Source organism: Sodiomyces alcalophilus, assembly GCF_042370955.1.
Source record: "Sodiomyces alcalophilus JCM 7366 unplaced genomic scaffold ACRALscaffold_1, whole genome shotgun sequence".
Lineage (NCBI taxonomy): Eukaryota > Fungi > Ascomycota > Sordariomycetes > Glomerellales > Plectosphaerellaceae > Sodiomyces > Sodiomyces alcalophilus.
In genome coordinates this window covers 669,165-680,145 of record NW_027263532.1, presented here as the reverse complement: position 1 = coordinate 680,145, position 10,981 = coordinate 669,165, and the positions used below count along the sequence as shown (strand labels likewise).

Sequence of the window (10,981 nt, the reverse complement as noted above, 5' to 3'; positions counted from 1 at the left end):
TGTTGTGTTCGTTTCCGTGACAATAATCCCACTATCATGGCCTCGGTCAGCAGTATGTAGGTACCTAAGTACCTAGCAAGTACGAATACTTACCTAATACGTCTATCTACTGCACACCCTTCTGGCAGGTGGTCACCTTTGGTCACCCTCCATTATTTCCTAACCAGCTCCTTGTGATCGGTGTGTATCCATCCACTACAACTAACCCGCGTAGTGGTCGTTCCCAACCCGCCCCAACGTATTCAACACACCTCTTCACGCGCTTCTTTGGTCATCATGCGTAGCTTTATTGCTTCTCTTTAACCTCACTTTCTCTGGCACTCGTTGTCGGTCCGCTGGACCGTAGCAAATTCTTTGTCGCTGCCCGTGAGACCCCGCTCCTCCTGATCTCTCTTCCCAGGTCATATACGAATATGTCCTTATTGACCGGAAACTTGTCAGACTAGACCTTGTCGCTCGACCGTGTCTCAAGCCACGGCTTGAGAAGCCGCAAGCCCCTCCTTCCCCATTCGAGAAGTGGCGGGCTTCCGTCTGTTCCCCACCGCCGAACACAAATACTTTCGTATCATTCATCGCCAACACCCAAGCGTCCCGCGGGACTACTACTACACCAGCTGCGCTTCCCAAAACCCATCGACAGTACGGATTGACTGGCCTCCGAGGACTACATCTCAGTTTTCGCCATGCCTTGCTTCAAGGGAATTGCTGTTAGCATCCACGCAAATGGGGCTCCTCTCCCCGAGCATGGCGTACAGAGACAGTCTCGCCTATCGCGGATCAGCGCCTACATTCCCGTGCCTCAACCCCAAGTTGACCCTGAGACGAACAAACCCGAGCCTGCTAAATTTGCCATCTCCATTACATTGCTGACGCCCGGATTGCCCATTCCGTACTCGACACCGAAGCCAACCGATGATAACCCGTATCCCAAACCTCATTTCGTGGGCGGTCTCCCCACTACGCCTTCGGAACATAATAGGAGCGCTGGGGTGGTGAATCCTTACATTCCCATGACGAACTCGGAAAACGAGACGATTGCCGCGTATATATATTTCGATGGCAGGGCGAAAGAAGAAGTGGCCACCCTTCTACGCCCCGGAGAGGAAACATGGGTAAACAGCCGATGGGTCCAGGTCCCCCCTTTGGAAGGCGGGGGCCTCGCCGAGCGCGAATTCTTGTTCCGAGAAGTAGGCTTGGAACGGTGGCTCAACGGCCTTGACCTTCAGGGAAGCAATGTGGCAGAGAGGCTCGAGAAACGTCGCCAGAAGTTTGAGAAGCGCCGCAGACGACAAAGAAGCAACACGGGAACACCTGTCTTCAAGAACGAGGAGAAAGCTTCGAGCTCTCGGGACACATTGAGATATGGTGCCGACGCCGGCTCTCCTGTTGAAGCTGTCATTGACGATATTTCATCCGACTCGGACTCGGATGACGAACCACCCGAAGCAACAGGCCAGATCAAGGTGCTCATGTTCCGTGTACTAGCCTCCGGCGAAATTAAGAAGGGAGAGTACTCGCCACAGTTTGATGCACACGACGATGACGACGATGCCGACCCGTCGAATAAAAGTGGCGCCAACGGCGGTGGTATGGAGGCTGACGTGGAACATACCACCAGCTTTGCCAAGCCCAAGACTCTTGATCCCAAGACCATTAGCACCCAGACTGTGACGGGCATTGATGGTCCCGAGAGACCTTATGCGTCATTCACCTTTTTCTACCGAGGAGAGAGTGAGTTCCCCCGTCCCGGGTACCTGGTGTCTAGTCGAAGGAAATACTGACAGACATGTAGGACAATTGCAGAAGATCGGCGTCCTCTCTTCTACCAAAGGAGGGCAGGCGCCGTCAAGCTCAGCAAAGCGACGGTCTGGGCAACTTGATTTCTCGCACCTGGGTCCCTTGAAAACAACAGGAACCGTGGGGTTCTCGGCGTTCCGCGATCAGGACACGGAAGCTGCGAGAAGACGCAAGGCCCGAAAGAAGAGCACGGGCAACGTCGGGACGGCCCTCAATGATAGCGACGACGATGAGGATGAGAGTGATGGTCTTGGTAATATGGAGGACGTTGACGAGAGGGACCCGGCCCAGAAGCTACAGCCTGTGGATGCACAATCTCATGGCGAGCTTGCCGAGGGCGTAAACCGCATTCGCGTGAGTTCATGGTCTATCCTGGTATTTCTGGCACGACAAAAAGTCCATGCTAATGACGGCGACTGTAGCTTAAGAGGGCGCACTCTGGTGATCCGGCACCCGACACGCCATCAGCCTCAGCCTCCATGCCTAGCAATCGCGACCCGGCAACTGCTGAGCAAGCCGCCTCGTCAGCCGGTGCCTCGACTGCACCCACAACGGCCGCTGCATCAGAGCCGCCCCTTCAGGACTCGGTCTTTGGCAGTCCTATAAAGAAACACCGGCCTAGCATCTCCGGCCAGGGTCCTGACGCCGCAGCTTCACGCAGCGCGACTTCGGCTTTGGATGCCATCGTTTCTCAGGCCAATGCCCCGGCGTCCACCTGGACTTCGCAATCGGCCAATGAGCGGCGGACAGAGAATGTGGCGGAAGAAGAGGAGGAGCTGTGATCCCTCGGCCCTCCACCCCGGCCTTGTGTTCAGACGTAGGGCGAGGGTGCCCCGGCCGGAGACCTGGATTCAAGGGGAGTAAAAATGACACCAGGGCCCTTTTTGTTTTGTTGCGAACAGCTACTCCATACCTTAGAGCCCGTGCGGCCAGACATTCAATCATTGTCGTCAGAGGCGCGAGACCTTCACCGTCGGGTTTCGCATGTTTCTAGAACGTCCCTGTGAAACCCCTGTCTGGATGTTGAAGTTGACACGCTAGTACCCCAGATGCGAAACGTGATGTGGGTTATGCCGTCTTGGCTCTGATCTTTGACGAAGGGTGAGACGAACTACTGTACAGCGTCAATGAGCCACATTCATCTGGGGACCGAGCACCGACGCTTCTAGTAAGAGGAAACAGACTCTCGCGCAAACACCTGTTCGGTCTGGGGGCGTTTCAGATGTGCTGCAAAACGAGAGTATCAACACGGGTTGCCCGACTCTTGTCTCCAGCTCCAGTGTTGGGCAACGTCGCCATCTCTTTTCTTTTCTCTTCGTATGCTTTAAAAGCTTGGAGCGCCCAGCTGTTGCTGTGTTATTAGATATTTTACCAACATCGTCACGTCGAATGAAGCCCTCCTACTCGCCATCTGCAGCTTGACCTTTGTAAATTCAACACAACATAAGTTATTAACGGATCGGATAGACGTGCTCACGGTATTCTCGACGCCGACTGCACCGCTTCCTCTCTCTCCATTGTCTATCGTTTATAAAGGTTATCTACTGGCCTACTATGTCATACCACGGTGGTGAGCAATACCGGTCCTCCTTGCCGTGTCGTCAGCTGCCAACATTGTCTTCACGTCTTAGATGATAAGTTTCTCTATGCCTTGAGCTCGAACCAAGCATGGGCGAGTTACAAGTCACACCAGAATCCAGCATTATTCAGGAATTTGGCGAATGAGCATGCACCTTCTATCCGTATGGCTATCCTTCTCCCGTGGGACAGCTACAGCCCTGCCGCTTGGATGCCCTGCTAACACCACGCTATCCCTTGTCAGTCTGGATCGGATGCGCCGACTCCCGCGTCCCCGAGACAACAATACTCGGCCTCCAACCCGGCGACGTCTTTGTCCACCGAAACTTCGCCAACATCATCTCACCCACAGACATCAACACGGCCGCAGTGATCGAGCACGCCGTGGTCAATCTCAAAGTCAAGCACGTCGTCCTCTGCGGCCACTCGGCCTGCGACGGGGCTCGGGCGACCCTGACGGACAGCCCTGCGGGCGGTGTGCTCGAGACGTGGCTCACATCTCTCCGGGTCGTCCGGGCACAGCTTGCGTCCGAGCTGGCGACCATCCAAGACGACCGCACCAAGGAGGCTGTCATTGCAGAGAAGAACGTCGAGGTGGGGATGGCGGTTCTGATGGCGAATAGCATCATCCGAGAGCATATCAAGAGCCGGGGGCTGCAGGTCCACGGCTGCTTTTTTGATATATCGACCGGCCGGATTCGCGATCTCGGCCTCGGGACGACAATATCCGTCCAGAGGGCTCCCAAGGCGGGTGCGGCGAACGTGACGGTCCGTGGACAGCATGCTCAGTTGGTGTTTCGCGAAGGCGGCGTTGCTGGCATGGAGGCTCGGTAGGCACATCTCACTGGACTGCGAGCGAGCAGAGCGAAGAATTGATGGCCGATGCATGGTTTCAACGGATTGGTCTGCTTCTGTCCCTTAACCTGGGTCGACAGCCGAGCGAGGAAAGCTCGTCTACAGTGGTCGACAGACTAGGGCATCGGAATACATGACTGCAGCGATTCAAGGAGTATTTTCACTTTGAGCATAGATATCTCGGAACAAAAGGCGATATAGGATGCCACACCTCGGCTTTCATTCGGGTCAAAATCGCTGCTCTGTGTTCACTCGTCGGGAGGATTCGCCCATTACTCTTCTACCAAACAAACGCGATGTCAATGAGGATATGCCTGCAGGGGAGCTTGTCGTTTCCATGGAGCTACGTCGTTCCCTAACCCACTCGTCCTGTTGTAAGAAAAAACAGCTTACCCGTTGTTCTTCTTTCCTACCTAACTACATTGGCGACGTTGCAGCTCGACGATACCAGTCTCATGACAGCAGTCGCAAGATGCAGCCGACCACGCAAGCCCCAATTCGCACTCCCCCCCCTGAGGACCCCCTATTTCATCCCAGTTCCTTCTCGATCCAGTGTGATAGACAGTACACACAAAGTGACCGGGGGCACCACGTCTCCCGCGTAGTCGCACAAGTCAACCGACCGACGGAACTGCACATTACGTATCACCGGGTAGATAAGTGTCTCGAACGCTACATATCCTAGTTCATACCCTAGTTCATCTCCAGCCTATCTAAGCGGGTCGCTTCGTCACGACAGGGAGCCCACACGAGGGAGGGTTCTCTGTTTCCGAGTTTGGAGCTCACGAATCGACGCCTCAGCCACCCCTCTCATATCTTTAACCGAAGACGAGCTTGAAGATGTCGTTGAAGACAAAGTAGTTGCCTGATGGGTCGCGCATGAGCTGGAAGGCTTGCGAAAAGTTCATGGGTCGTTGTTCCTCGTCAACCTAGCGGAGTACGTTAGAAATAGTGTATGCAGCGAGGAGATATTTCTGTGATAGAATAAGACAAACTCACCAGCAGCTGTCCAGTGATCAGGATCATAATACCTCCCTCCACGGTGGGCTGGGAGTCTAGGGTCGAGACCTGGTGCTTGACCTTTTCAAAGGGGAGAGACTGTAACCCAGAAGGAACATTTAGTATTTCGTCACACCGAATGGGTTGGGCTGTGATGTGGAATAATTGGGCGGCAAGGAGGCAACTGTTGTGTAACGTCGAGGAGTAAAATGGGTAGACAAACCGAGAGCTTTTCGACGATGGGGCCCGCACCAAGAACCGAGGCGCTCTCGAAGGTAAGCATAGATTGCTCGCGCTGTGGAAACAAATAGTATTAGTATGATAATCAAAGAAGTGTAAAATTGGAAAAAACAAGGGCCAAGGATCTCCATCTCTTACATAGAGGTTGGCAAGCCCCTTGCGATCGGTGTCGAATTGGTTGTAGTAGAACTCGACAAACTGCTCTGAAAAAGAAGATGACGTTCAGAGACCACAATCCAGGGAACAGTATTTCCATCAGCTCAAAGGTATAGCTTGGAACCTACTTGCGACCTCCTCGAAATCTACAAGAGCATCGTTAGCAAATTGTTGCCAAGAGAAACTCAATTCCAGGGGGGAAAATGGTGTTCATCTTACTGGCTGCCATGGTGGGCGATATGTTCCGGCGAACGATTGGAAATGTGATGAAAGAGAAAAGGGGAGCAGTCTAGAGGTTCAGGATCTACTCTGATACCGGTGTGTGCGAGAGGAAAGTTGCGATGGCAAGATATTCTGCGTCGTCTCTTGGTGGAAGGAGGGGTTTGTGATGGCAATCTGGGAAGTTCTTATGTCTGTCTGCGCGGGGTTCAAGAGTGGGGTGGGGGGATAGGGTGATACAGACGGACGCGTCCCAGGTAACGGCGTACCGGGAGCACTAATCCAGCTCGTCGAACTTTCCGTCCTACCGTCCTGCCACCTCCTTATCGTATGTACTTATTCGATTGTCGGGGCAGAATAGAACGTAATAGCCACCACTCGCGAACTGTTATTCTATTACGCGTGATATAAGAATACATATTTGGACGGTACAAGACGAAGTTTTTTCTCCAAAAGGTCAAGGACATGATTCTTCCTCCATTGCCTATCATAGACGAGACAATGATACTGATGGGACGCATCGACGTCCCAAGACCAGTCAGTTACCAATAAGGTTCGTACATTATGTTTTCCTATTCTCCCTTTCACCTATTCTGATGACATTCTCTTCTTCAACCACTGAATTTCCATGTTGATTCTATTATTACATCAAGCTCAACAGTCTGATATAAACCTTTCTTGGTTCTTTTATGACTTCACTGCATATGGATCGAAAGCTAATCCATTATTCAGCCATCTAGCATTCTTACCGTTTTTGCACATTGTCGTAATCGACCTGGCAGAATAGAGTATATAGGCATTCTTGAGGACGTGTATGGTATCGAGGTCAGGCACTTCTTCCTGACCCGTCTCCATGCTGCGCGCGAGCCATAAGGAACACTATAGCTAGCTAGTCTCAATGCATCAGTACACATCACGTACTATAATTAAGATTTCTATGAACACCCAGCGTTGCAGTGCCATCAGCCCAGGGTATGCGGCATCATGTGCTAGCCACTGAGCCACTGAGTGCTTCACGCCTGTGCCGGCCGAATGAATTACCTCAATACGTCCGTGACTTATTCCCTGCCAGATTCAAGCCAAATCATGTAACCTCGTGAGCAAACAGCATCGGGAATGTTTCACGGTGTGAGTTCCAGCAGGGTTGAGGAGACATTAGAGTAGACAAAATTCTGAAGAATGGACCGCCGCAGAGATCCAAACAAAATCACAGGTATCATATAGCATAGACCTTTACTCCTAATTGACCTCTACCAACTTTTGCTGACCAAATCCGCCAGATGTGAGAGGTGCAGAGAACATTAATCGTATAGGCTCAAGGGAGTCACTCCAGCACAAGCCACGTGCGTATTCATGTCGTTTTCTTTAGACCTTGACGGCCGCCTCAAGGGCCTTCCTCTTCTTCTCCATGCGGGCCTGGGCCTTGATGCCCATGATACCACCACCCCACTGCTTCCTCGCCTGCTCAGTCTTCTCCATGTAGCCCTCCTTGATCGCCGAGATGAGCTTGGACAGCTCGTTCTTGTCCTCAGAGCGGACCTCAGTCAGAGCCAACACGGCGGCAGTCTGCAACAAATTGTCAGTGGCTATTCCATTGTCGAATATACGACAAAACGCACCTTCTTGTGAACAACAGTTCCCAACCTAGCCTTGCCCTTGATGATGGCATAGGGAATGCCCATCTTGCGGCACAGGGCGGGAAGGAAGATGACGAGCTCGATGGGGTCGACATCGTTGGGAATGAGGACAAGAGAAGCCTTCTTGTTCTCGATGAGGCCGACGACATGGTTCAGGCCGTACTTGACAGTGTAAGGCTTCTTGCTGACATCCTCCTTCTTCTTGCCCTCCTTGACAGCGGTGGCCTCCTGCAGCAGACGCTCCTTCTTCTCAGCCTTGGTCTCTGGCCGGTACTTGCTGAGAAGCTTGAAGGCCTGGGCAGCGGTGTTGCGGTCGAGGACGTGCTGGAACTGCGCAATTGCGGGGGGGACCTTGAGGCGCATGCGGAGGATCTTCTTCTGGCGCTGAAGACGGACATACTCAGGCCACTTCACCATGCGGGACAGGTCGCGGCGGGGCTGGATGTCCTGGCCGATGCCAAAGTTGCGGGGGCGCCTCTCGAGGAGAGGGTTCTGGTGTGGAAGACGTCAGCGATGATGTGGCTCGAAAGAGCTGGTGGATGGAGAGATGGGACCTACCTTGGCTGCCTTCTTGCCAGCCTTTCCCTGAGGGAAAGGGGCCGGGGCCACCTTCTTACCGGACTTGGGAGGCTGTCATTGAGAAAGAAAGACATCAGCTAACTGACCAAATGTCATAATGTCTTTCCTGAACTCTAAAGAGACGACGGTGGACAAACCCAGTTGCCTAGATTTGCCCGCCGCCGTCTCCAGCCAAAAGTCACCTCGCCCAGGTTGGATGGGATGGCCATCCAACCTTTTAGCAGAGGGATGAAAATATCAACACCGCATGTGCTTTCGCCATTGCAGGTTTCCGTTGATGATAGCTGTCGGAGTCTGGCATGGAGTGAAAACTCCGCAGTCGCATGGTACTAACTTACCATCGTGGATGTCGAGGGTTGTTGTCGATGCTGGTTGAGCTGGTGTTGTGCGAGGTCTAAATCCACGACGTTTTGGGCGGGTTGGCAGACAATTGAAGAAGTAAATTAAAAAGTTGTGTGCGCCGGTTAGGTTTATCCGGAGAATCACCGTAAAGTACTTGACAGGGCTTTGCGGATGTACTTCACATGTACACCAGGTACCGTACCTTCTTAGATAAGGTACCTACGTGGGGTACTGGAAATCCTGGATTTGGTGGGGGCGATAAGCCAGTATCGCCGCTGGACTTCCCTTCTCGCTGATTTTATCGTCGCAGAAGAACCCCTTGATTTCAAACAAGGTAATTCTTCGACCAAGCACCCCGCTTCACCACTCAACAAATATGGCACCTTCGACCTGTGTGGGATGCAAGTCCGCCCGGGCGGTTGTCAAAAGACCAAAGAATCACCACAAGCTTTGTAAGGCTTGCTTCATTGCCGTATTCGAAGACGAAGTCCATCATACCATTGTATCGTCTAGGCTCTTTACTCGGGGAGAAAAAGTAGCTATTGGCGCATCGGGCGGCAAGGACTCGACCGTTCTGGCTTCCGTCCTAAAGACACTTAATGCGCGCCATGATTATGGCCTGGAGCTGACGCTCCTGAGCATCGATGAAGGGATCAAGGGCTACAGGGACGACTCCCTGGAGACCGTGAAGCGCAACGCGGAGCAGTACGACCTACCGTTGACAGTACTAGGCTATGACAGCCTCTATGGCTGGACCATGGACCAGGTGGTCGATACGATTGGCAAGAAGGGTAACTGCACGTACTGCGGCGTATTCCGCCGACAGGCCCTTGACCGAGGGGCTAAGATGCTGGAAATCAGGCATCTTGTCACAGGCCATAATGCGGACGACATGGCGGAAACCATTCTCATGAACCTCCTCAGAGGTGACCTGCCTCGCCTCGCACGGAGCACGAGCATTATGACAGGAGACGACAGCAGCGAAGTGAAGCGGAGTAAGCCCCTAAAATACTCATACGAAAAGGAGATCGTTCTCTACGCCCACTATAAGAAGCTGGATTATTTCAGCACAGAATGCATATACAGTCCAGAGGCCTTCCGAGGCACTGCCCGTTCACTGATCAAAAATCTCGAGCGGGTGAGACCTAGCGCCATTCTCGACCTTGTACGGAGTGGAGAGGACATGGCCCGTCTTGTGCCGGGAATGGCCCCGACAGGTTCTTGTGGGTGCTCCGCCACCGAAGAGCCGGTAGAAGATGTCGCCATTTCGGGATGCGGCTCAAGAAGAGGGCTCGTTGATGGCGGAGTCCCGGGACTCAAGACACAACATGGACAGCACACCACCTGTAATGACAATAGCGCGGAGTTGGATCTGACTGGAAGATATACCGACCATCCAGGGACAAAGGAAAAGAACATCAAGACGACTGCCACTGCTTCCGGGGGACAGAAGCTGGGAAGATGTCAAAATTGTGGCTATATGTCCAGCCAAACGTTCTGTCAAGCATGTTTGCTTGTTGAGGGCCTTAATCGGAACAGACAGGAAGTTCTAGTATAGCTTCAAGATATATGCTCCCGTTCCTATGGCTGACTACCAGCTCCATCACACCAGTGACTGATAAGAGAAACAACGAGCGGAGGCGAGCATTGGCGCCCAATCATCCGATCAATATGGGAGAGGTAAATACGAGTCGATTGTCGTATGTCGTGGAAATAGTACGACGTTCCATGCTACCGGCGCTGCAGCGTCCTCTTGGTTCCCCAGATATATGGCGCCTCGATCGATGTTAAATGCCAATTTTGGCTACGAGATTCTCTTCTCCAGCTACAAAAGTTATGTCAGCTGTAGTTCAACGCTAAATGGGCCGAGATCCAAGAGTGTAGAACGAACCCTCCAGGGATTGTTTAACTCGAAACCTGACGGTGCAGTCGGGTTATCAGTTTGACCCCGTAAATTTCCTGTTAAGCGGCGGTCCCGGTCCATCACTAGATATAGGATTAATCGTTGGCGTCGTGGGAAGTGTTGAGATGCATGTTCTTACTTTGCTGGAGGGTTGTTAGCATTTATCCGAAAACGAACGTGGGCTGCGGGATCAAAAGGGAGCCAGAGACAAACGTACCCTATCCCACTGATCAATTCCAAAGCGAGGCTTCTTTCCTCCGTTCTGAATGCCCTTGACGATAGCAAGACCAGTTCCACTTATTCCAAACATCTGCGAGAAACTTTAGCATCATGTGCTTGAACCTGACGTGGGGGGCGGTTCCCTACGGCAACAATGATCCCATACGGGATCAGCGCCTCAAAAGGAACCGGCATTGTGACTGCAGCAATCGAAAACCTGATTCAAAAAGTGATGGCCGAGGAGGCAGCGACGTTACCAATTGCGCAATGCCTGCGAGTCGTATGGGTTGTTGAACGAGGCTGCTTGTCGCAAGAACGCGGAATTGAGTGATTGATGCATGTCACCGGTCGAGCTGATCACATGACTTACGTGATAGCCTCGGTAAGCAATTAAGCGGTTATCAGTGTAGGATGATGTTACAGTACCGATACTTGCTGAGCGCTAGTTGGGAAGGCA

General features: G+C 52.6%; 7 protein-coding genes across 7 annotated transcripts; 3 read left to right on the top strand and 4 right to left on the bottom strand.

Annotated features, from left to right (window-relative positions):
• Positions 1-185: 185 nt before the first annotated feature.
• Positions 186-3,023, top strand: ACRALDRAFT_1074233 (uncharacterized protein). Its single transcript, XM_071018216.1, has 4 exons — positions 186-366; positions 442-1,731; positions 1,793-2,151; positions 2,220-3,023. Exons 2-4 carry the CDS (start codon positions 684-686, stop codon positions 2,577-2,579), a joined length of 1,767 nt encoding a protein of 588 aa, XP_070878516.1. The 5' UTR covers positions 186-366; positions 442-683; the 3' UTR covers positions 2,580-3,023.
• On the top strand, positions 2,977-4,209 carry ACRALDRAFT_1079404 (uncharacterized protein; the record flags this gene model as incomplete). Its single annotated transcript, XM_071018897.1, has 3 exons — positions 2,977-3,367; positions 3,429-3,539; positions 3,620-4,209. The coding sequence occupies exons 1-3, from the start codon at positions 3,352-3,354 to the stop codon at positions 4,207-4,209; spliced, it is 717 nt and encodes a 238-aa protein (XP_070878515.1). The 5' UTR covers positions 2,977-3,351.
• Positions 4,210-4,403: 194 nt separating this feature from the next.
• Positions 4,404-6,071, bottom strand: ACRALDRAFT_1039341 (uncharacterized protein). The gene is made up of 6 exons (XM_071015132.1): positions 5,845-6,071; positions 5,754-5,771; positions 5,608-5,672; positions 5,453-5,524; positions 5,230-5,328; positions 4,404-5,159 (listed from the first exon to the last, which is right to left on the bottom strand). The coding sequence occupies exons 1-6, from the start codon at positions 5,852-5,854 to the stop codon at positions 5,049-5,051; spliced, it is 375 nt and encodes a 124-aa protein (XP_070878514.1). The 5' UTR covers positions 5,855-6,071; the 3' UTR covers positions 4,404-5,048.
• A 265-nt stretch (positions 6,072-6,336) lies between these two features.
• On the bottom strand, positions 6,337-6,863 carry ACRALDRAFT_1060453 (uncharacterized protein). The gene has a single exon (XM_071016235.1). The coding sequence runs from the start codon at positions 6,697-6,699 to the stop codon at positions 6,532-6,534; it is 168 nt and encodes a 55-aa protein (XP_070878513.1). The 5' UTR covers positions 6,700-6,863; the 3' UTR covers positions 6,337-6,531.
• Positions 6,864-7,209: 346 nt separating this feature from the next.
• On the bottom strand, positions 7,210-8,111 carry ACRALDRAFT_1067703 (60S ribosomal protein eL8; the record flags this gene model as incomplete). The annotated part of the gene is made up of 3 exons (XM_071017475.1): positions 7,210-7,410; positions 7,464-7,973; positions 8,040-8,111. Coding segments are annotated over 3 exons (783 nt in total), but the record flags the coding sequence as incomplete, so codon positions are not given.
• A 667-nt stretch (positions 8,112-8,778) lies between these two features.
• ACRALDRAFT_2038345 (uncharacterized protein) lies at positions 8,779-9,960 on the top strand (the record flags this gene model as incomplete). Its single annotated transcript, XM_071020869.1, has 1 exon — positions 8,779-9,960. One exon carries the CDS (start codon positions 8,779-8,781, stop codon positions 9,958-9,960), a length of 1,182 nt encoding a protein of 393 aa, XP_070878511.1.
• A 246-nt stretch (positions 9,961-10,206) lies between these two features.
• Positions 10,207-10,719, bottom strand: ACRALDRAFT_2038344 (uncharacterized protein; the record flags this gene model as incomplete). Its single annotated transcript, XM_071020868.1, has 4 exons — positions 10,207-10,227; positions 10,294-10,388; positions 10,519-10,615; positions 10,672-10,719. 4 exons carry the CDS (start codon positions 10,717-10,719, stop codon positions 10,207-10,209), a joined length of 261 nt encoding a protein of 86 aa, XP_070878510.1.
• Between the last annotated feature and the right edge of the window lie 262 nt (positions 10,720-10,981).

Coding starts and splice junctions, on each gene's coding strand:
- ACRALDRAFT_1074233 (XM_071018216.1), top strand. CDS start 684: ATGCCTTGCTTCAAGGGAATTGCTGTTAGCATCCACGCAAATGGGGCT. Junction 1,732..1,792: donor CTTTTTCTACCGAGGAGAGA/GTGAGTTCCCCC, acceptor ACAGACATGTAG/GACAATTGCAGAAGATCGGC. Junction 2,152..2,219: donor AGGGCGTAAACCGCATTCGC/GTGAGTTCATGG, acceptor CGGCGACTGTAG/CTTAAGAGGGCGCACTCTGG.
- ACRALDRAFT_1039341 (XM_071015132.1), bottom strand. Junction 5,525..5,607: donor AGGGGCTTGCCAACCTCTAT/GTAAGAGATGGA, acceptor TTGTTTCCACAG/CGCGAGCAATCTATGCTTAC. Junction 5,329..5,452: donor CCATCGTCGAAAAGCTCTCG/GTTTGTCTACCC, acceptor TCTGGGTTACAG/TCTCTCCCCTTTGAAAAGGT.
- ACRALDRAFT_1060453 (XM_071016235.1), bottom strand. CDS start 6,699: ATGGAGACGGGTCAGGAAGAAGTGCCTGACCTCGATACCATACACGTC.